This window comes from Eubalaena glacialis, chromosome 4, assembly GCF_028564815.1.
Source record: "Eubalaena glacialis isolate mEubGla1 chromosome 4, mEubGla1.1.hap2.+ XY, whole genome shotgun sequence".
NCBI lineage: Eukaryota > Metazoa > Chordata > Mammalia > Artiodactyla > Balaenidae > Eubalaena > Eubalaena glacialis.
Genome location: NC_083719.1, coordinates 177331401 through 177352964, shown reverse-complemented (window position 1 = coordinate 177352964; position 21564 = coordinate 177331401). Strand labels below are relative to the sequence as shown.

At 57.9% G+C, this 21564-nt stretch overlaps 1 protein-coding gene across 3 annotated transcripts; it reads right to left on the bottom strand.

Annotated features, from left to right (window-relative positions):
- Nucleotides 1–1293: 1293 nt before the first annotated feature.
- NACC1 (nucleus accumbens associated 1) lies at nucleotides 1294–21490 on the bottom strand. 3 transcript variants are annotated; one of them, XM_061190356.1, is made up of 6 exons: nucleotides 21406–21490; nucleotides 6121–7077; nucleotides 5861–6034; nucleotides 5172–5277; nucleotides 4971–5068; nucleotides 1294–4340 (listed from the first exon to the last, which is right to left on the bottom strand). In XM_061190356.1, the coding sequence occupies exons 2-6, from the start codon at nucleotides 7064–7066 to the stop codon at nucleotides 4078–4080; spliced, it is 1587 nt and encodes a 528-aa protein (XP_061046339.1). In that variant the 5' UTR covers nucleotides 7067–7077; nucleotides 21406–21490; the 3' UTR covers nucleotides 1294–4077. The 3 variants fall into 3 exon arrangements, with proteins under 3 accessions (XP_061046339.1, XP_061046338.1, XP_061046340.1); XM_061190355.1 differs by lacking the exon at nucleotides 21406–21490 and adding an exon at nucleotides 20156–20214; XM_061190357.1 differs by lacking the exon at nucleotides 21406–21490 and adding an exon at nucleotides 19457–19488.
- Nucleotides 21491–21564: the final 74 nt, after the last annotated feature.

The following is a 21564-nucleotide window of genomic DNA, read 5'->3' as shown; positions in this document are numbered from 1 at the left end:
AAAACCACTACCACTAATGCTGTGGTTCAGGTTGTCTTGATGCATTCTACACTTGGTTCTAAGTCTTCCTGGGGTTAAAAAGATGTGCTTCTGGGAGTCTGACAGTGTTTCCACCTACCTGGGCTTGCCTACATGTTAAGACAGATAGACTTCCGGTTACTTGAGGTGACTCTGGACCAGAGTCACCTGAGGATTTTTGTTGACGATGCTGTTGGCTCCCCCAAACCCCTGCTTTCTGTTGGCTGAAGCTGGGCTTCAGGACTCCGGAGGGGGCTGGTCTTACTGAAACATGCCCAAGTCACCCTGTGAATTGAGTCACCCTCAATCATCTGCCCCAAGGAAGTCTGGAGCTCCCTCCAATCATCATGGGGTGGTCGGACCTGGACTGGGCGGAGATGAAACCCCTTGTCCACCTCCCCAGCAAAGATCTTTTGATCTGATGGAATCCCTAAGGTCTGTCAGTAGTCTTCCCACACTACTTGAGACATCTCTGAATCAATGGGACCCTAGGGCACGTTGCATCTTTTCTATTTCAGTTGTTAGAACATTTTCCCACTCATATCCTCAGGACCCTACAGCTCTTCCAGTTTTGTTTGTTTGTTTTTTGGCCACCCTGCACAGCATGTGGGATCTTAGTTCCCTGACCAGGGATCCAACCCGTGCCACCTGCAGTGGAAGCGCGGAGTCTTAACCACTGGACCGCCAGGGAAGTCCCTCTTCCAGGTATTTTAAACAACCACCGGCTGATTTTAGGCTTGCCATCCCGACTTTAGTGTTCCTTCTTCTGATTTTAGTGTTCCTTCTGGACGCAGTGGCTCGGGACGGGGCGAAGGGTGTGGGCTTATGTTCAGGACACGTTTCTGGGGCTGGGAGTGTCAAATACCATGGAAGGGCAGCGAGTGGGTCTGTAATACACATAATTCCATGGAGCAGCTGCCCTTCTAGCTTTGGAGGGGCTCCCGTGGGACGCCCATGCAGGATTTAGGGCTCACACGTGTGAGGGAACAGCCTAGGGAGGGTGTTGTTTGTACATACTGGGGCAACCTGGAAGCTGCTGGAAGCTGTTTTCCCACCTAAAGAGGGCCCTCCCCTCAGGCCGACATTCTGAGGCATGACGTTTGGCATGGCCGTTCTGAGCACACCCCGAGCCGGGCCCCCACTGCATTTATCAGTGTGAAGCCCTGGGGAATGGGGATGTTGCTCTGCGGAAGGAGGGGGGCCCTAGTGTGCAGCCAGCGTCCCTTCCTGGGCCCACCACCCCGCGCCCCCAGTGAGCAGCTTGCAGCAGGGCTGTTACAAAGGCGTTTAGTTTATTCTCCTCATCAGTATCACTGATATTCTCATGGTTCACATTTCCCAGTGCGGCTCCTCTTCTTACAGTAGTTAATGTGCAATCTCACTTATGGGCCCGGGGAGGAGGGGCTCGGCCCAGGGCAGGGAGGGTGTTGGCACTCCACGCGGACAGGGCGGGTGGTCTGTCCTGCGTGAAAGAGATGTGGGTGAATGGGCGGCCGGGGGAGGTGGAGGGGGGCCCCCATAGTCTTTTTTGCGTTGGTCGGTGATCCTCCATTCATGTTCCTTCCTGGCTGCCCCGGGGGGTGGGGGTGGGCGGGGGGGTCCATGCAGCTCAGGGCAGGGCCGGGCCAGGGGAAGGGAAAGCAGGAAAAGCAGCAGGCCGCCCAAGAGCGGGGAGGGCAGGGCGGGAGGGCGCAGGGGTGGCTCCTGGGGTAAGGCACAACCCTGTCTTTGGCTCTCCTGGTGAGGAGTTTCCTCCCCTGCGCCCCTGCCCAGCCCCTCTCCCCCGCCCCCTCCCCAGACCTATACACACAGTCCAGGGAGCCAGGGGCACCTCCTAGAGTCCCTGAAACAAGAGGGCTCTGCCACCCAACCCAGTGCTGCAGGGGCTCGGAGGAGGGACGGGGCAAGCCCCACCCAAGGACAAGGCGAGGAGGGGCTGGACAGGGGCCTGCCCAGGACAAGGGGGTGGGGAGGGAGAAGACCCCAGTCCCAGAGAGCTGGCCCCCGCTAAGGCCTGGAAGGAGGGGAGCGCCTGGGGACTCCTGCTTCCTTTGGGGGTCTGGCTGGAGCCCCAGCCCACCCCTCGGCCTTGGTCGGCCCGGCAGCTTGCCAAGTAACCAGGATATTGTGCTTTGGGATCTACGCTGGGGTGGGGTGTCAAGGCCAGGATGAGGGAGCAGGGGAGGTGCGACTAAGGTGCTTGTGCTTTAGCTGGGGCTGTCGACTCCCCCCACGCACTCGGGCCGGCTGAGGGCTAAGGTACTGGGGCTGGGCCAGGAAAACAGAGCGCTAGGGCCCCGCTGGACTGACCCCCCCCCCCGCGCCCCACCCCCGGCAGCAAGCAGATGTCAGGAAGGACCCGCTCCCCGCAGGCTGGCAGGGAATCCTGGGGCGGGGGGGCAGGCCTCCAGGTCAGATCCCAGTGGTCCAGCTGGCCCCCACCCCACCTCCTGTAATCCCCTTGCCTTTGGGGAGAGAGAGAGGCTGCTGGGAGCAATGGGCTAGTCAGACTGCGGGGGAGACAGAGGCGGTGAGAACCAGGGCTAGAGACAAAAATGTGAAATTGCAAAGAAACGGACACCCAGCGTGTGTGGGGAGGGGTGCGGGGGGGAGAGTTAAAAAAACAAAAAGAACCCTCCGAGTTTACATGTAGAACTCAAAAAAAACCACAAAACCACTCGTGGAGCTAGGCCAAGGATAGAAAGAGAGGAATGGTAAAAGAAGATTCTGCAAACAATCTTTAACCATGAAGCGGACCCGGCCCTGCCAGGTGCTGGACTCAGCCAACTGGACAAACCAGGGACACCCTTGCAATGTAGCCCTTGGGGGGAGGCCCTGGGGTTGAGTGTGAGCCGGCCAGACCCACGGGAGCCCAGGCAGAGCGGGGCCTGGGGGCCCACCCCCACCCCCCGGCAACACACGCTCCCACTCCACACACACGCGCACATTCAGCCTGCCCCTGGCTCCCCACTCCGTCCTGCCTTCCACAGCCCCGAGGACCGAAGGGGACATCAGACACGGTCCCGTTGGTTTGAAAAATAAAAGGAATCTTATACTTCAATATTTCATTAGCTAAAAAAATGTTTTAAAAAGTATGTACAGGGGGTGGGGGCTGGGAGCCCTGCCGTGGGGGGTGGGGGGGGAGGGAGGGAAAGGCAGCAGCACCCCCCAGCCTGCTCCCCTGGGTTCCACCCCTGGTCCTACTGCCTCTCACGTCTTCATCTGTTTAAAAGCAAAACTTCTACACACGCACGCGCGCACACACAACACATGCACACCCACACGCTTCTGCGAGCCCCGGAAACTTCTCCTTCTATCCTCAGAGACCCTCGGTCCGCCCCCAAGGGCCCCCCTCTCAGGACCTGCCCCTCTCAGGCCCCAGGGGGCTGGTGGCGGCAAGAGAGGATGAGCACAGGTGGGGGAAGAGAAGGGCGCTGGGCCTGCCACCGCCCGCCACCTTAGGTCGGTCATGGAGTTTCTCTGAGCCTCAGTTTCCTCAGCTGTAAAATGGGCAGTCCTCACGGCCTCGCCTACCCCAGCCCCCAGGCGCAGGGACAGACGAGGGAGACAGGAAGGCGCTTTTGGAAACGTGGAAGCACTGGGAGGTGGTGGCGGGAGGGGTCCTGAGAACCCGGGGCCCCTGTGAGTCCCAAGGGGCTGCAGTGGTGGGCGGAGGCTGAGGAATGCTCCGGCTAGGTGGCCCAGCGCCTGGGAGGGGGGTCTTCCCAAGCCCCCCAGGCCAGCCCCTCCCTGTGCCTGGCCTGGTGAGTGGGGAGACAGTTGCTAGGGGTTAGGAGAGGGGGAGCAAGAGCCCCCCAACTGTGCACGAGTGTGTGCTACAGAAGGCAACGCAGACCTTGCACCACCTGCCGTCCTCTCCCAGCCCAGATCCCCGATCGGATTGGGGTCAGGGGGTGGGACGGGGAGGCAGAGGGGCTGGGAGCATGCAGTGCCCCCCGCGGGTCCTGGGGAAGGACAGACAGTAGCTCGTGACCAAGATGGCGGGCGGGTGTGACAGGAGGGGGAGTGTGACAGCCCCGCGGGAGGGTCCGGTGGGGGTTACTGGAGGGCCTCCTCGGCCGAGGGGCCGGCCTCGCCGTCATGGCTGGCCGTCTCGAAGCCGTGCTCCACACCCATCATGTCCGGCTCTATCTTGCCCGTGTAGCTGATGAAGGTGGTGTAGGCGTCACCCTCGGCCATAAGCGGCTTGACCTTAGGGATCCAGCTCTTCCTCACAACGCGGCGGGCATTGGTGCACATGTCGGCTGCGATGGCGTTCATCTCGCTCTCCTTGAAGTTGGGAGCAAAGTTCTGGCAGTAGTCTGTGCGGGCAGAATGGGTAGCTCATGCCGAGCGTGGCCTGGGCCTCCCACCCTCCCAACAGGCACTCAGCCCCCACGCTGCTCCTGAATCTCCGCCCCCCCCCAACCATGGCACCCCTGAACGCCCCCCCCTTGGAGCTGAGGAAACTGAGGCCTTGCGGACAACATGCTAAACCACATCAGTGGGCCCGGGACTGACAGAGCTTGGCCATGCATATGGGATGTGTGGATTTGATGCGGGATGGCCCAGTGCTCTTGAAAAATGTGGGTCATTTACCAGAATTTAGAAACTGGGAGAGTCCACTTGAAAACCTAGACTTCCCTCCTGACAACTGGCTGAGGCCTGGCCACTTCCTCACTCTGACGACCAGCATAAGTTTGAGACCCCCCCCTCCCATAGGTTTCGTGGCTTTCCTTCAGTGTCCTACCCACCCCCTCAAGAAATCTCTAACCAAGAACCCTCTAACCAATCACAGCCCTCTTCCCAACAAGCCTAGACTGAACCTCAGAATCCTTCTTAACACCAAACCCTACCTACCCATCCATCAGGGCCAACACCAGTGAAAAGGACCACCTGCACGCCCCAGACCTCCATCCCCCAACCCCGACTCCAGAAAGGTGGACACTTACACTTGACAGCGTGCAGGACGCGACTATCCAGCGGTTTGCGGCTGGGGTTGTTACTGGAAGAGCGGATGCCGGTGCCACAGCTGTTGGCCAGCGTGTTCCTGGGCGAGGGGTATGGGGGAGGGGAGTCAGGCCCCCTGTGGTGGTGGGGGGGCATGGGGCACCCCGTCCTCCCCCACACCGGGGCTCTGGCATGGGCCTCACCGGTCAAAGAAGGAGGCCAGGAGGCGCCGCAGCAGGACCTTGTGCCGCGTGCCCGCACTGACGTGGCAGTTCATGAGCTGCGCCCTGGTGATGTACACGTTGGTGCCTGGAGGGGGGGGACGGAGCCAGAGGATGATGGGTGTGGGGGGGCAAACCACCATGTTCCCCACTCGGCCACGCCCCGGCCTGGGCCCAACCAAGACCACCGCCCCCCCCGACCAATCAACTTACAGCGTCCTCCTCAACACTCAGGAAAGGACAGAGACTGTGGCGCCACCGTCCACGGGACACCCAACGTGCCGGGCCCTTGCCCACAAAACCACCAGCATCAGAAAGAACAGCAGCAGAGGCTCGCACCCTGGCACCCTGAGTCCGAGGGCCAAATTCTTAACCACCGTGTTAATCAACCCTCAAACCACGCTATGAAGCCACTGATCTACTCCCACGTGGCCAACAATGCTGGCCCACACTTACACTAGACTCCGGGGTGGAAACCTACAAGCCAGTCTTTGATTTATATCAATGCAAAGAGGTGTGAGCTGCCCCAGGACACAGCCAGTGGGCGGCAGGGCTGGGGTTGGACCTTGCGCCTGGCTCCTAAGCACTGTGCTGCAGGCTGCTGGCCCAGAGGGCATCGAGGCCCAAGGTGGGGGAAGGGGGAATTCAGGGAGCAAGTGAGGCCAGCCCACCTGTTACCAGCTCCAGCTTCTCAGAGGGGTCACCCTCATCGTAGAGCTTGGGGTGGCAGCGGTTGCCGATCTGGTTGATGAGCTCAGCAGGGAGAGACGCCAGGTCTTGCCGCACTCGGATGCGATTCCGGGACTCGGGGGCCACCTGCTCAGGGAGGGCCTCCACCTTCTCGGCTGTCGGGGGCGAAAGCGGTGTGTTGGGGGCGGGGCCGGGGGCGGGGGCACGGGGCCAGGCTTGGGGTTGTGGTGGGGCACCTCACCGGTCTGGCCGACGTTCATCATGCTGTACATGGTGTACATATTGCAGATCTGCCGGTACTGCTCGTCTGTGCCCTCCTCGCCCGCGTCCTCCTCCTCATCCTCCTCGTGGTAAGAGCCGGGGCTGTCGCTGGTGTAAGCGCTTGAGGTGCCCGGGCTGGTCCGCTCCGACGTGCTGGGCCCACTCACCACTCCGCCTGCCGCTGCCGCCACGCCCCCCGCCGGCTGCCCGGCCCCGGGCCCCGCCGCCACTCCGGTGGGCTGTGCCGCCGCCACCACCGGGGCCTGCTGGGGCGGCCGGTTGGCGGCCAGGTCCGGCGCGGAGAACTTGGCCATCTTGCGGCTGCCGTTGCCACTGCTGCCACCGCCGGCCTCCTTCTGGCTGCTGTCCCACAGCCGCTTGGCCACGGGCGCGCACTGCACGGAGTCCGACTCCTGCTGCTCCGTCTTGACGCGAGACACGAGGGGCAGCGGGGTGCCACAGGCCGGCCAGCTCGACGTCTGCGCCACAGGGCTCTGGGGCTCGGACGAGGGGGCCTCCTCGGCGTGCAGGCCCTGGGAGTCACAGCTGGGGGAGCTCACCTTGAGGAAGAACTCTGTGCCCTTCTCCATGATCTCCTGGATCTGCAGGAAGCCCGCTGTGTACATGAGCAGGAACTGGTCGCCCATGTTCATGCTCAGCCGGCCCGTGTAGCAGAAGCTGAGGATCTGCTGGAAGGACTGGGGCTGCACAGCCGCCGGCAGCTCCACCACCGCACTCCGGCTGCTGTTGAACAGGTCCCGGAAGTAGGAGCTGCTGGCGGCCAGCACGGCCCGGTGGGCCTTGAAGGCATGGCCCTTGACCACCACCGAGACATCACAGTACAGGCCCTGCAGCCGCTGCTCGTTGAGGCACTCCAGAATGCTGTTGCCGAAGTTCGGGATCTCCATCTGCAGGGTCTGGGCCATGGCGGCGGCGGCTGCGCAGGGGACAGGGAGAGACGGAGGGACAGGGTCAGACGGCAGACTCAGCCCGCTGCAGGGAGACACACGGGAGCGTGGACATCCATGTGGTGGAATTTGCCACGACTGTAAGAATCGCAGGTGCCGCCCACTCCTGTCCCAGCATGGCCTTTCCTCTGTGACAGACTGTCAAATCAGCTAAGTCAGCTATAGGCCAGGGTGGCCTATGCCGTCCCTTTGCAGAAAGGAGGGCAAAGGCATACTTACACGTCTGTGCTTGAATATTAAATGAGATAACACAGCGAGCCCCCCGTGAGCATGAACCACCACTAGCACTACACACATAGGGTAACAGGCATAGAGACACCAAGAAGGCAGAGTCATCAGATTTTTCACACTGTGTTTGCAGTGCTGAGCACGTGACCCTCAATCACCATTTGCTGAATGACTGAATGACCACTCGAGAAACCCTGAAACTGCATGAGAACATCACTAGTCATCAGGGCAATGCAAATCCAAACCACAATGAGACACCATTCCACACCCACTAGGCTGGCTAGAATAAAAAAGATAAGTATTGGTGAGGATGAGAAATGAACCGGAACCCTCCTACACTGCTGGTGGGAATGTGAAATGGTGCAGCTGCTGTGGAAAACCGTTCCTCAAATGGTTAAACATGAAGTTGCCATATGACCCAGCAATTCCACTTCTAGGAATTATTCCTGAGAAATGAAAACATATATCCACACATACACCTGTACGTGAATGTTTGCAGCAGCACTGTTCACAATAGGCAAAAGGTGGAAACAACCCAAATGTCCATCAACTGATGAATGGATAAACAAAATATGGTCGATCCACAATGGAATACTACTCAGTCATAAAGAGGAATGCACTATGCCACAACTTGGATAAACGCTGAAAACATTATGCTAAATGCAAGAAGCCAGACAAAAAGACCACATATTATACAATCCCATTTATATGAACTGTCCAGAACAAGCAAATCGATAAGAGACAGAAAGCAGATTAGTGGTTGCCTGGGGCTGGGGGTGCTTGGAGGATTAGGGGAGTGTGAGCAAACAGGTGCAGGGTTTCCTCTTGCCCTCGTGAAAGATGTTCAGAAATTGTGGTGATGGATGCACAACTCTGAATATACTAAAAACTCCTGAACCTGTACACTTTAAACGGGTGAACTGCTTGGTATGTGCATCTCAATAAAGCTGTAAAAAGAAGAAAGAAACCATAAGACTAATGTCCTCTGTGTAGAACTGGGGATGAGACTTACCATGTACATTCTTAGGGTCTTTTTTTCTTTTCTTTTTTTTTTTTGGCCACACCACACGGCTTGTGGGATCTTAGTTCCCTGACCAGGGATTGAACCCAGGCCCTTGGCAGTGAAAGCTCAGAGTCCTAACCACTGGACTGCCAGGGAATTCCATCTTAGGGTCTTTTAAGTTTTGAACCTGGTGAATGTATTGCCTATTTACAGAAGTAAGTAATATTTAAAAATAAAGTGTGTGGGACTTCCCTGGTAGTGCAGTGGTTAAGAACCTGCCTGCCAGTGCAGGAGACATGGGTTCAAGCCCTGGTCCGGGAAGATCCCACATGCCACGGAGCAACTAAGCCCGTGCACCACAACTACTGAGCCTGTCCTCTAGAGCCCGTGAGCCACAACTACTGAAGCCTGCGTGCCTAGAGCCCGTGCTCCGCAACAAAAGAAGCCCATGCACCGCAACGAAGAGTAGCCCCCGCTCGCCGCAACTAGAGAAAGCCTGTGCACAGCAACAAAGACCCAACGCAGCCAAAAATAAAATAAATAAATTTTTAAAAATAAAATAAAATAAAAAAATAAAGTGTGTGAAATCACACCACAAACAATTCACCCCAAAGTGCTTGAGGGGTGGGTGGAGAAAGAAATGTGAATTTAAGGAACTGCATGAGACCCTGCTCAGGGAGCCCACCCCCATCCTGACCTGTGAAGTACCACCTGGGGGGCCGTGGTACCTCTCAAATGTGTGACCTTCTGCATCAGAGCCTATTCCATCAGTGCATGTTCCAACCCAGGAGGGAAGAACTGGTCGGGTGAGGACGGCATGTCTGATGCTCTGGGGGCAATCATAAAAGGGCTCTGAGGTAAGATATGGCTTTACAAGTGCCCCCATTGGTAAAACTGAGTCCCCTGCCATTCTATAGTTGTGGAGGGCAGTAGTCCTGAATGGGCAGGTACGGGTGAGAAGAGAGGCCTGAGCAGAGAGTCAGGCTTGTGAGAAGAAAGAGGAAAAAGGTGAAGAGTGTGTGCAAAGGCCCTGAGGCAGGAACTAACTAGAGCTTCCAGCTGTTCTTCTCTCACTCCCATGTTAGCTCTCATGCATCTTTCAGTTTTTTTTCATTAACCAGTCTATTCTAAGCTGCCTCTGTGGGCTGAGGATTGGGGATGCAGTGAATACTTGGGCCCTACCCAGGTTCATTCAGAAAGGGCTACCTGGAGGAACACAAGGGGCCATGTGCCCATGGGCTCAGAGGTGCACTTCAGGGCAAGGGTGAGTCCTGGCTCACCCAGATCTGTCTGGGCACTGAAATCCATGATTCCCCTCTGCTGTACCCTCCTCTTCCTCATCAAAATCATTGTCGCCACCGTGAAAAACAAAAAGGCAATCAGGAGGGGGAGGCAGAGACAGGGAAATCCGAATTAGACGGCAGCATTCACGTCCCAGGAGGTCAAACTAAGGGCCGGACAGGCTAGGAGCTGGTGCTTCAGTTTCTCCTACCTCCTCATTCAGAGCTGGGCCTCTGAACGAGGCGGTAGGGGAAACTGAGGCACCAAGAGGAGGCAAAGGATAGAGCCCAGAGAGCCTCCTCCAGGGCCCTGGCAGCCCTGACCCACCTCCCCAGGCTGCCAAACTGAAGACCCCCGGGTCCGAGGGCCCAAGTGACCAGGGCGGAGGCAGCCAAGGAAGAGGCTGCCTAGCCTCTAGTCCCTGGAGGGGTGCTCTAGACCCCTGGCTTGGAAGGCTTACACCCCAAGGGGGAGGACCAAGGCAGGACATGCATGCGGTGGAGCCAGAGCCCCTCAGACCTGGGTTCTGCTGCTAGCCCCACTCTGAAGCTGCATGACCTCAGGCCAGCCCCTCACCTCTCTGTGCTTCAGTTTGTTTATGTGTAAAATGGGGAGGTATACATCCAACCCACCCCATGGACTGCAAGGTGCTGGGGACACAGCCCTGAAGAGGACTGGTTGTGCCCACACGTAGCTCACTGTCTAGTGAGGAGACACAGGGCGTGATTTAATTTTAGTTGGGGTGAGTGTGTCACTGAGTGGGCGAGGTAAAGATGGGGAGATGGAGACAGCAACCAACAGTCCTGGGCAGGAAGGAGCCAGGTGCAGTCTGGAGATGCCAAAGGAGGCCAGTGTGGCTGGAGAGCGGCACAGGGTGTGGGACAGGTGGGCCCTGGCCTGGTGAGGATGAATGTCAGAGTGAGCAATGGGAAGCCTGGAGCAAGGGAGACTGGGCCCAGACCAGCTTTGGGAGAATTCCCAGCATCAGCGGCGGGGACAGAGAGAAGGGGGTGAGTGACTCAGGAATGAGTCTCTACGGGAGACAGGGTATTGTTTTAAAAGTTGTAGACAGGGGACTTCCCTAGCGGTCAAGTGGTTAAGACTCCGTGCTTCTACTGCAGGGGGCACGGGTTCGATCTCTGGCTGGAGAACTAAGATCCTGCATGCTGCACAGCGCAGCCAAAAAAAAGTTGTATAGATAGGTACTCCTCCAAGGAGACTGTCAACTCCAGAGGGGGCAGGCATGCTGGCAGATTTGTTCATGATTAGCTCATCAGAACAGAGAGAGGCGGTCAATAAATATTTGTAAACGTGTCAAATAGTGTACCAAGGCAGGAATAGACTGCTGCTGCCTGGGAAATGGCAGCTGCGGGGTGGGGGTGGGAAGCATGGGGGAACGGGGGGAGGGGGCTGAGGCAGTACACATATGGGTGTGGATGCTTCTGGGGCTATGGAGGGCCTTCCAAAGTGTCTTCCTAACTGTGCTCGGTGTGCCGGACACTGTTGCGCGCATTTCCCGAAGGCTACCGAAGTGCTCGCAGCACTCCGCAGTGAAGGCTAGCAGGGCCCCACTTTATGGGTGGGGATCACAGCACCGCCCTGCCCCGTCCCAAGCAGTTGGGCTTCAGGGCCTGACCCCTCACCGGGAACTGGTGCAGGATGGCTTTGTGGTGAGCGCTCAGCACGGGGGCGATAAGGTTCTCAACAGGAGGGAACAGAGACGCAAGGAGGAGGGCTCTCGAGGGCGAGAGCCAACCTGACATTCAGTCTGGGGTCCCCAGGCCTCGTGAGCCCCATGGGGCCTCAGAGCCCAGCACCCAGCGCTTTGAAGCCTTCGACTAGCAATGGCGGGGCGGGGACACAACTTGTGCAAAGGGCTGATGCAATCCGTGCACAAGCACGCACCCTCTGCAGTGACAGGGAGTGGGGTGCTAGGTCTGCCTCACTGCCCCTGTAAGTAGGACAGGGTATGTGGGGGGGGGGTGGAGGTGGAAGAGGCCACTGGAGACCACTGGAGACCCCAGAGACCCACCCCTGGATCGCGGCACCAATCCAGGCTGCCAGACTCAGAACAATGGCCGGTGGTCCTGCCCCTCACCTACACCGCCCGTGAGGGAGGAGCCATGGAGCCAGATCGGGCTTCCAGAGGAAACAGGTTGAAAGCAGCTGGCGCTCGGCCTGGGTCACCTGCTGGTTGGGAAGTGGTAGGATGGAGAGCGGGGGGGGGGGGGGGGGGGGGGGGGGGGGGGCGGGGCAGTTCTCTAAACCAGCCAACAGGTCTGTCCTCACCAGCCCGAGCCCCTCGCCTGTACTGCACGGTTCCCCTCAGCCAGACCTTTACCCAAGCTGTGCACCCTGCCCGGAGCGCCCTTCTCCTCCCACTACCCACATCTTCCTCGTTCACCCTCAGCTGCCCCGTGCTCTGAGAACTCACCAGAGTGGAGAAGATGCCCTCTTCTGCACTCCCCCCAACCCCCAAGCCCCAAGCCATAGGGACCTTACGCTTACCTCTGAGAACATTAAATCCCACTTGACTATAACCTCCCCAGGGCAGAAAACCGTATTTGAATTCTCTCTCCTCACAACTTGGCACATCAGCCCGCACACATTCTGGGGTGCCCAGATCCCCCTGGAGGGAAGGGGTAGCCCCCAGACCCACACAAGGCCAAGGGGACCCTTCCATCGCTACTCCTGGCCCCGGAAGAGGGTGGGTTTCCTGACGAGACGCAAGGGCACGACACATGGTTTCCATGACCTCTCAACAGTCACTCAACAAATATTTGCCAAGCGCCTTGCCTGGGGCAGGAAGTGCCCAGAGCCTGGGGCAGGCCACCACTAAGACAAGGCCCTGCCTCCGGAGCTCGTGGACACGACCATTTATCCAGGGTCACTCGGATCAACGAGCTGCAGGTCCACGCCTCTGACCTCACGCAGAGGAGGGGACACTAGAGCTGAGATCTGGGGGGCACGAGGGGGTGGAGGTGGGGGGTGATCTAATGGGGCAGTGGTGGGCTGGGAGCGTGGCCCTCAAGGCACAAGGAAGGTGTGCAGAGCCCCAAGGGAGAAGCAGGCACGGCCCTTCCAGAAACTGGAGGAAGGCAAAGCTGGCTCTGGGCTCAGTCTTTAGTCTGCTTCTCTCCTTGGGGGATCACACCCAGTCTCAGGGCTCTGCTGTGGACTAAATTGTGTCGCCCACCCCAATTCCTAAGTTGAAGTCCTAATCCCCTGTGTGGTTGTATTTGGAGACAGGGTCTTATTTGAAGGTAATTAAGGTTAAAAGAGGTCATAAAAGTGGGGCCCTAATGCAACAGAACTCTTTGTCCTTATAAGAAGAGGAAGAGAGATTTCTCTTTCTCTCTCCAAGCGCACACACTAAGGGCCACGTGAGCACACTAGAATCCAACCAGAACCTGACCGCGCTGGCATCTTGGACTTCCAGCCCCCAGAACTGTGAGAAAATGTCTGTTGTTTAAGCCGCCCAGTCTATGGTATTTTCTTATGGCGACCCAAGCAGACTAAGACAGGCTCAAAACACCATCTACTTGGACTTCCCTGGAGATCCAGTGGTTAAGACTCCATGCTCCCAATGCAGGGGGCACAGGTTTAATCCCTGGTCAGGGAAGATCCTGCATGCCGCGGCCAAAAAAAAAACCAAACAAACAAATACCATCTACTCACCCCACAACTCCCTCATGGAGCCCCTGGCCTGGACCTCCCCTTGGACGGCAGACTTGCACATACCCCAGATGCCCACACAATGCATCCTCAGCCGAGCCCTTCTCCCCTCAAGCCTGCTCTGGCTGCAGTGTACACAGGCTCTATCTAGCCCTCCTTGCTTGGGTGAAGACCCTAGCATTCACACCTCTGATTCCTTCAAAACCAGTTCTCACCACCTGGGCCCCTACGATGTGTATGGGGGCCCTGCACAGTAAGGACTGCCTGCTCTCAGACCTCCTACAATGCAGGCCGCAAGATGGTCACAGCCCTTCATCCCCTCCTGATCCCCCTAGCTCAGATTTCCAAAGACAGCCTTTCCCAACCCCGATTCCTCTGGCCACTTCTCCTGCTTCATTTTTCCTCCTTGGCACTTCCCACCATCTACCAACTAGATGTGTCCTTGGCATTGTGTGAGCTCCACCAGGGCAGGGCGACTGCCTGTCTGGTTCACACTACTATGTCCCCTGCCCCTACAACTAGACAGGCACACAGTGGACGCACAATCGTTGTTTGCGGAATGAATGAAGAATTATTTCTGTTACTTCCAACTACACTCCCCTTTTAGTCGCACTGTGACTAGAACAGAGGGGGACTTGGAGGAGGTCTCTGAGGCTGGGCAGGGGTGCCACCCGCACCGCAGTGGGCGCCGCTGGGGCCAACGCAGAGGGTGCTGCTCAGACAGACACCCTCCTCTGGCAGCCATAGCAGGTGGGTGGCCTGCAGTCAGGGTCCCACTTGGGGCTCAATGTAACTGAACCTGGGATTCCCACCGACTGCTGCCCTACTGCCAGATCCCGCTGGGGTGCGGCAGGCTTGAAACGGAGGTGCTTGTGTGGCAGTGCAATTCCTGGGGGTGGAAACTGCCAGCTCTTTGAGGAGGGAGCTCTGAGTACCCCAGCCAGCAGAGGCTGGGGGACATATCTGTGTCTGCCTCACCAAGGACTGTCTTTTCTGGCTGACTTTCCAGGGAAGTGGTGAGCTGCCCATTGACATGTAAGCTGGTTAAGGGAACCCACTAACTCCAAGCCTAAGAAGGACAGAAGGCCCCTGGAAAGCCCCACAATCCTTCACCCAGCTCAGCATGAGGTCAGAGTGACAGCTGGGGGCAGGAAAGTGGCACACCCCCCCAGGCTGCTCGGGGTGCATTCCTGGCCCAAAGCCATTCGGACCCTCTGCAGGAGCCGAACTGGAAGGTAGTTTAGGCAAACATTAGCTAGTGAAGAACAAGGCGATACCCGACTGCACAGATCTTTTTTAGGTACATGCACATTTATTTCATTTTCTTTTTCCCTGAAAACCTCCTGTTAACTCCACAGTGGGTGACAGGATTAGCAACCATAGGTGGCATGGAAGGTGGCATGGACGTTGCCCCTACTGTGCACCAGCACCTGATGAGGGCTCAGCTATTCCTCTCACCAGTTTCTGAGGAAGAAATGAGTCTTCCTGCCATTTTACAGATGAGGAGAGCAAGGCCCAGGATGGCACCCAGGCCACGTGGCTCCTGTCCAAGAGCCACAGAGGAGGGGACACTGGAGCTGAGTGTTGGGGCTTCCTGACCACGGCCGGCCCAGGCTGCACTCGTCCTCTGCATGGTCCTGCTGTTCCGTGTGGCCGGCGGCCACCTCAGCTAGACCCATTTCATGACTGGGAAAACTGAGAAACTGGAGCTGAGAAGGGAAGCCATGACCCAAGCTGGGGTCTGCTGCCCACCTGGGGCCCCAACCCCAGGGTTCTGGGTGCTGCTCTTCCTGCTCCCCCCCAGAGGCCTTCTTCCTTCACCCAGCCTCCCCCAGCTACTCTCTACTCCTCCTCCCCTCACTGCCACCTCCGGGAATGAGCATTCTAGCCTGCTGCCTCTCCTCCCTCCCTCCTCCCACTCTCTCCTCGAAGTCCTCAGCAATCTGGCTTCCGCCTGCAGCAGCTCCTAGGAGAACCCAGCCAGGCCCCACCCCCCTCCCACTCTGACCTCAAGCCCACCTTTGTGAGTTACCTCATACTCCCGGTGTGCCTCCAGACCCAAGGACAAGGGGGCGGGGCAGCAGCTGCACAAAGGGTGGAGGGAAGTGCAAAGGCCCTGAGGTGACCTTGGGGAGGCTAACACAAAGGAGGCAGGCGGGTGGGCGGTTACTGGGGATGGGTCATGGAGATGTGCTTGGAGACCCTGCAGGGCCTTGGCAGGACAAAAGAATCAGAATCCTGTTTTACTAGGCTCAAATATCCCTTACAAAGCTTCCCGCTTAGAATTACGCTTTCCTTCCTCTACACTCCCAGAAAACATTTATCTGTACTAGTGCTTACCACCCCCCCACGTCAGTCTTTCCCAACTATAAAACAAGCAGCCACCTCACAAGGCTGTTTTAAGGATTAAACCACCTTAAGGTAACACAGGCAGGTAGGTTGGTGCTGACTTTGCAGCCAGTGCCCAGCTGCTATTATTAGTTATGTTCCCTTCTGTCTGCCCCCCTAGCCCCTCGCAGGACCGCAAACTCCCTGACAGCAGCAGAGGCATCTTATACCGCTCACCATCTCCCAGAACCTTAGGCCATTTCATGAGCTATCAGGCCGTACTTACTGAGGGCTCCCCGCACTGCCTTCCCAGCACCAGCTGATCACACCCCAGACACCAACCTCTCACATGACCCTCCCAATAACCACGCTGCGGGGAGCCCCAACTGAGGCCCTGCTGCCACTGGGGCCAGATCATCCGCTGTGGTGGAGGCTGCCCTGTACATTATATGATATTGAGGAGCATTCCTGGCCTCTACTGTGACAGCTGTAACAACCAAAAATGTCTCCAGACATTTCCCAAGCATCCCTTGAGGGGGGCAGAATCACCTCTGGTTGAGAACCACTGCAGTGCAGGTATGCCTGCTTGTCCCCACTTATCAGATGCGGAAACTGAGGCGCCAAGGCCACAACGTTTGCCCAGGGTCTCCTGGCTGAGCAAGGTGGCGCTAACAGTGGATTCTGACTCTCCACTACACCATGTTTGCTCACCTTTACCCACCCTCTGCTTAATTCAGTCATGGTCCTCACAGAGGGCCCTCGGATCTCTAAGGATGCTGAGACCTTCACATCCTGTCTATCCTGAGGAGAAGGGGCAATGATCACAACCAGATACTGGACACAACGAGACAGCCACCTGTTCAGTCCCACCTCACAGCCTCTGTGGCTCAGAAGGCTCTTCAGGAGGAGACAGAGGGATGACACTCTTGGCCAAGGGGACCCAGGAGCAGAGGCAGGGAGGCGGGCCTGCGTGCTCATGCTAGGCATAGGCTTAAGTGATTTACAAATGGGTGAAAGTGCTCAGAGCAGCGTGGCACCCAGGAAAGGGATGGGAGTGATGAGAGGCAGGGGGGACCCAAGAGAAGGAGCAGAGGCTGGTGCAAACACCACCTCCGTGTCTTCAAGGCCGGCTCACCGTCGCCTCAAATGCTGCAAGCCCCACCTGAACCTGGCAGGCCCTCCTCCACCACAGTCTCTGGCAGTGACACTGATGAGCCGGGTCAGACCTTCCTGGACCAGCCCGCAACCCTCTCCAAACCCCATGCCTCCAGGCTGACCTCCATGATGGGTCCTGCCAAACTGACCAAAACTCATTTCCTTGCAGCCCTGCGCAAGAACCTGCTGGGGTTCCCCACTGCTTGGCCAGGGCACCAGATTTTAGAAGGCCTTGGATGCAGGCCAAGGGGTCTGGACTTGCATCTGGGGGCGATGGGGGGATCCAGGAGACCCTGAGATCAGACACTTCTTTTCTGGGAACGGCACTAAGGGTCTCTATCTCCACGCCAGGGTCACCCTTCACTCCTTCCCTCATGAACACAAAATGTTTAGAGCACTTAGCAGGAGCCTGGCACATGCTAAATAAAGGCTTTCAATGTGTTGTCCTGTCTGCCTAGAACATTCGCCCCTCCCTGCCCCAGCTCCCCCACCAGCAGGCTGATCTCTTATTATTCAGAGCTCAGCTCGCCTGGAAGCCTTCCCTGACCACCCAAATCTAATGCTTTCCACCCACCCCAGCACCATCACTTCACTTGGTTTTACTATATTCATGAATGCAGGGATATCAGAAATGAGCTTGATCATTTGTTTGTCTGAGGTCAGTCACCTTCAGACAAACCTTTGTCTAACCTTCACTAGAAGTTGCTGAGAGCAGTTCTAGGAGCTGCTTTTCAGGGCTGCTCCCCAGGCCCCAGCAGGGAGTTGGCACCTATGTGAAATCAAACTGTCCCAAGGGTCCCTTTACTTGTTGCTCTTACCTGCCAGGCTATTTTGGCCTCCTCTGGCGCCCCAGGTCTGGGCACCCTAAATCCTCACAGAAAAGCAATTATTAAGAGTGCTTTCTCCAGCTCCAGGCACAGGCTCGGACTCACTGCCCCCTTCTCTGCCATCCACACACAGCGGCCAACTCCTACCAGTCTCTGCCCCCACTCCAGCTCTATGACTGGAGGCAGCTGCCCCATCCTAAGTACCCAGCCCGGAGCCCCGGCTGAGGCCCCAGGCTGCGCCACGGCAGCCAGCCTCAGCCCAACCAGGCAGAGGGAAGGCTTCTTTACATGGGGCTGCTGGCCCAGTTTCTACCCCTCCCAGAACCAGGCGGCCAGCCAAAGAGGGGAGGAGGGCCGAGCCCAGGTGGGGGCAGTTCTAGGAACTACGAGGAGATTGGGGGAAGGGAGGGAATGAGGTGACAACCCATCATTAAACCCAGATCTAGCTGATACCACTGGACCCAGCAGTTTGTGGTTCCTGCCTCCGGTGCTGAGGCTCCCAAGTCAACGTTCCCAGGACACACTGGTAGCAGCTTTGCAGTTAGCCCAGATAAAAGGAACAAAAGCAGGGGTGGTCTGACCAGGGACCAAACAGAGGAAAAGATAAACCAGGAAAAAAAGCAAAAATCCAGCTCCAGAGCCAGGTTCCATCCTCATAACCACCTCCCTCTGCCAGCCCACAGCTCTGTGACCCCTGACCTCTTGGCTCCCATTAGAACAGGGATGACCTTGCCTCTGGGAAAAAAGCTTCCACTGATCTGGCTCCCTGGAACACCAGGAAAACTGTCCGCAAGGGTACTGACCCATCCCTTGGGATGGGCAAGAGAAAAGTCCTGGACAGAGAATTCCCACCAGGGAATCCAGAACAGTGAGCTCTTCCAGTCACGCCCCTCAAAGGCCAGCTCCAGGGGACTGCGGGCTGGGGCTGAGGGTCAGTCAATCCCAGTCTGCCACTGTTTAGCTGTGGGACCTGGGACAAGCCACGGAGCCGCGGCTTCCTCCCCTGTACCATGAAGAAGGCCTAAGTTAAGCTGGTGGTGGTGAGCAATCAATGAGCTCATCTAACCAGCAAGCTCAGCACAGGGCCTGCCCCAGGAAGAGCACTGCAGAGGCAGAGCCCTGGGACCCGGAGCGCCAAAGGCCTGGGCCAGGGTGTAGGTGCCTGGTTTGATCCCTTTCTTGGTGACCTGCCTTCACCCCATCAGGAGCCTTCAAGACACTGATGAGCCGGGACAGACCTTCCTGGACCAACCTGCAACCCTCTCCAAACCCCATGCCTCCAGGCTTCAAGACACAATGAACAGAGCTTTATATGCTCACCTCCCAGTAACTCACCTGCGGAGAGCTGATGCCTGAAAGGTAGTGAGGTCCCAACCCCTAGGCTTGAGCCTCAAGGCTCTGGTCACAAAAAGTGGGGAAAGAATCTTAGGACCCTAAGATACTCACATAACAGGGGCTGGGCTGCCTCCCTGCCGATATATGGGGTGGGGGTGGGCAAAAGGGTGGTAAACAAGATGCCCAAGCTAGGTGTTCCAGACTATTTCCCAAGCTGCCCACACAAACGCCCACCTGGCGGGCTAGCACCTTGGAGCAGCCAGCAGAGGCTTGCCCAAAGGGTATGTCGGGACCCAGAGACAGGCAGGGATGAGGTGTGAGAAAGAAGAAACCCCTCAGATTTGGCCCCAAACTAACACCTGGACGGGAAAGGGGGGGAGGGGGTGCGCCTTGGCACTTGCCTTTTGATCACACTAGTTTCTCCGGACCCGCTCCCACATCCCCACTAGCCTACTTAGCCCAAAGGCTCTGCCTCCCCCGGACTCCCAAAGCTCCTACAGTAGTTCCTCAACCTACCTGATCGCCTCCGTATCAGGCCCTCGCCACCCCCTCCCCACTCTCCGAACCGAAACCTCATGTGACCCCTGCAAACATTTCAGGGATCTCCTAACCGCCCCCACTAGAACTAACTCCGCCCACACCCACCCTGCCCCACTTCCTGGGCTTCTCCTCAACCGCCCCCAGGCCTGTAACCTGACCCACCTCCTCCAGCGCCCCGACTGTACCTGCCAGCCCGGCCCCGCCCCGCCCCCCCTCGGGGCCGTTTCCCTCCGGCCAAGCCACTCTCCCCTCCTCCCCCATTCGGCCGGCCCAAAGCCCGACTCCTCCTCCCCCTCCCCCTCCGGTCTCCCCGGGCGCCTCCTCACTTTTCCTCCACCGGCCCTCCCTCCAACTTCCCGGCCCCCAACCACCCCTGCACCTGCCCGGGCCTGGTCTCGCTCCCCTCTCGCGGGGAATGACAGGAGGAGGTCTGGGCCCGATCCCGACGCCCCCAAGCTCCGCGGCCCGGCCCGGGGCTGAACGCTCAAGGCCGCTCGCGGGGATCGGGACTCTCCGCACTCGGGCCGGGGCACAGTGCAGGCTGCTAACCAAGTTCCTCCCCGGTCGGAGGAGGCCCCCATGGCCTCCTCCCTCAGCCCTTAGCCGGACCTCGGATGCCCTCCGGCCGCCCCGGCGAAAGGAGGCCGGAACCGGGCCTGGGGCGGGCTGCCTCACCTGCGCCGTGGCCGCGCTCCGGGGGCTCCCGGCGAGCTCCGCAGCGGCGGCTGGGGCCGGGCCTGGGCCCGGGGCGCGCCCCCCTGCGCCGGGGCCTCGGCGTCCGCCTCCGCGGCCTCCGCGGCCTCCGCTTCAGCAGCAGCGGCAGCCGCGGCGGCCATTCATTGTGGGCCAGGCCGCCCCAGCCGAGCGCCGAGCGAGCGCAAGGCGCGCCGCCGCCGCCGCCGCCGGGCCGGGGAGGAGCGGCCGTGGCCCCGCCCACGCACCGCCCCCAGTGCCTGCCCCCGAGGCTAGGCCAGCCGAGCGCCGAGCGCGCCCCTTCTCTCCTCAGTCTCTTCCCTCGGCCCCTCGGAATCCCCGTCAGGACCTTGGCTCTGCTGCAGAGTTCGAGTCCCGACCTCGCCACCATCTAGTCCCGCGACCTTAAGCAAGTCGCTCTGCCTTTCGGAACTTTAGTTTCCTGTAAAAACGCAAACAATAATATCTGCTGTTTATTGTGCCAGGCACTGTTTTAGGTTCTTTACGGGATTATCTCGTTTAAACTTCACAGTAGTATCTTTAGGTAGGAATTATTTTATAAACACACACACACATTTTATAGAAAATAAGAAAGGGAGGCACAGAGAGATGAAGAAGCCTGCTCCAGATCACACAGCAAGGAAGTGGTGGCGGGTGCCAGGATTCAAAACCGGGCCCAAGAAGAAACAATAAACGTTAACACTTGTACGATGCTTATGCGACGCCAGATTCCATTCTAAGCATTCTACCTGCACTAACTCGTTTAATTCTCATCACAACTCAATAACGAACGTTAAAAAGTTCTGCCCATTTTGCAAATGGGGAAATATAAGCAGAGAGCATTAAGAACAAGTAGGAAGGCAAGCTGGGGCTGGAACCAGTCAGTACCGACACTACGGTCTCCTTTCCTACACCGGTTAGAACCTTCTGAGGGTTTGCTACGTGAGAGAGCCTACTTTGCACATTTTCCAGGCATTCTGTCGTTTAATCTCTGCTCTATCTTGGAAGCTAGGGCTCTTATTTAACAGGTAAGGAAAGTGAAGCCCAGAGAGTTTAAGTAACTTGTCAAGAGCATGTGGTAGGACTGGGATTCAAACGCAGGAAATCTGATTTGAGAGCCTGAGTTATTCCCGCAGGGTGCCCTGACATACTGTGTTTACAAAACCCAGCACACAGGAGACGATCAATAGGTGTTAGATTTCTCCGCTTACCGCCCCTTTTCTGAGTCTCACCTTCCTCATCCGTGAAATGGGGCTAGTGACGTGTCCCCTCCCAGGGGAGCCGCAGTGATTAAGGCCGTCACACAACACTTTCAGCGCTTTCCGCCGTGTATTTTGATCCCAGCTGCCCACTATAGGTAGCATCAATGATTGACTAAATTCTGTCACATG

Excerpts from the sequence above, each read along its gene's own strand:
- NACC1 (XM_061190356.1), bottom strand. The coding sequence starts at position 7,066 with ATGGCCCAGACCCTGCAGATGGAGATCCCGAACTTCGGCAACAGCATT. Across the intron at positions 6,035-6,120 it reads GATGAACGTCGGCCAGACCG|CCGAGAAGGTGGAGGCCCTC; the intron begins GTGAGGTGCCCC and ends CGCCCCCGACAG. Across the intron at positions 5,278-5,860 it reads GAAGCTGGAGCTGGTAACAG|GCACCAACGTGTACATCACC; the intron begins GTGGGCTGGCCT and ends CCCCCCCTCCAG.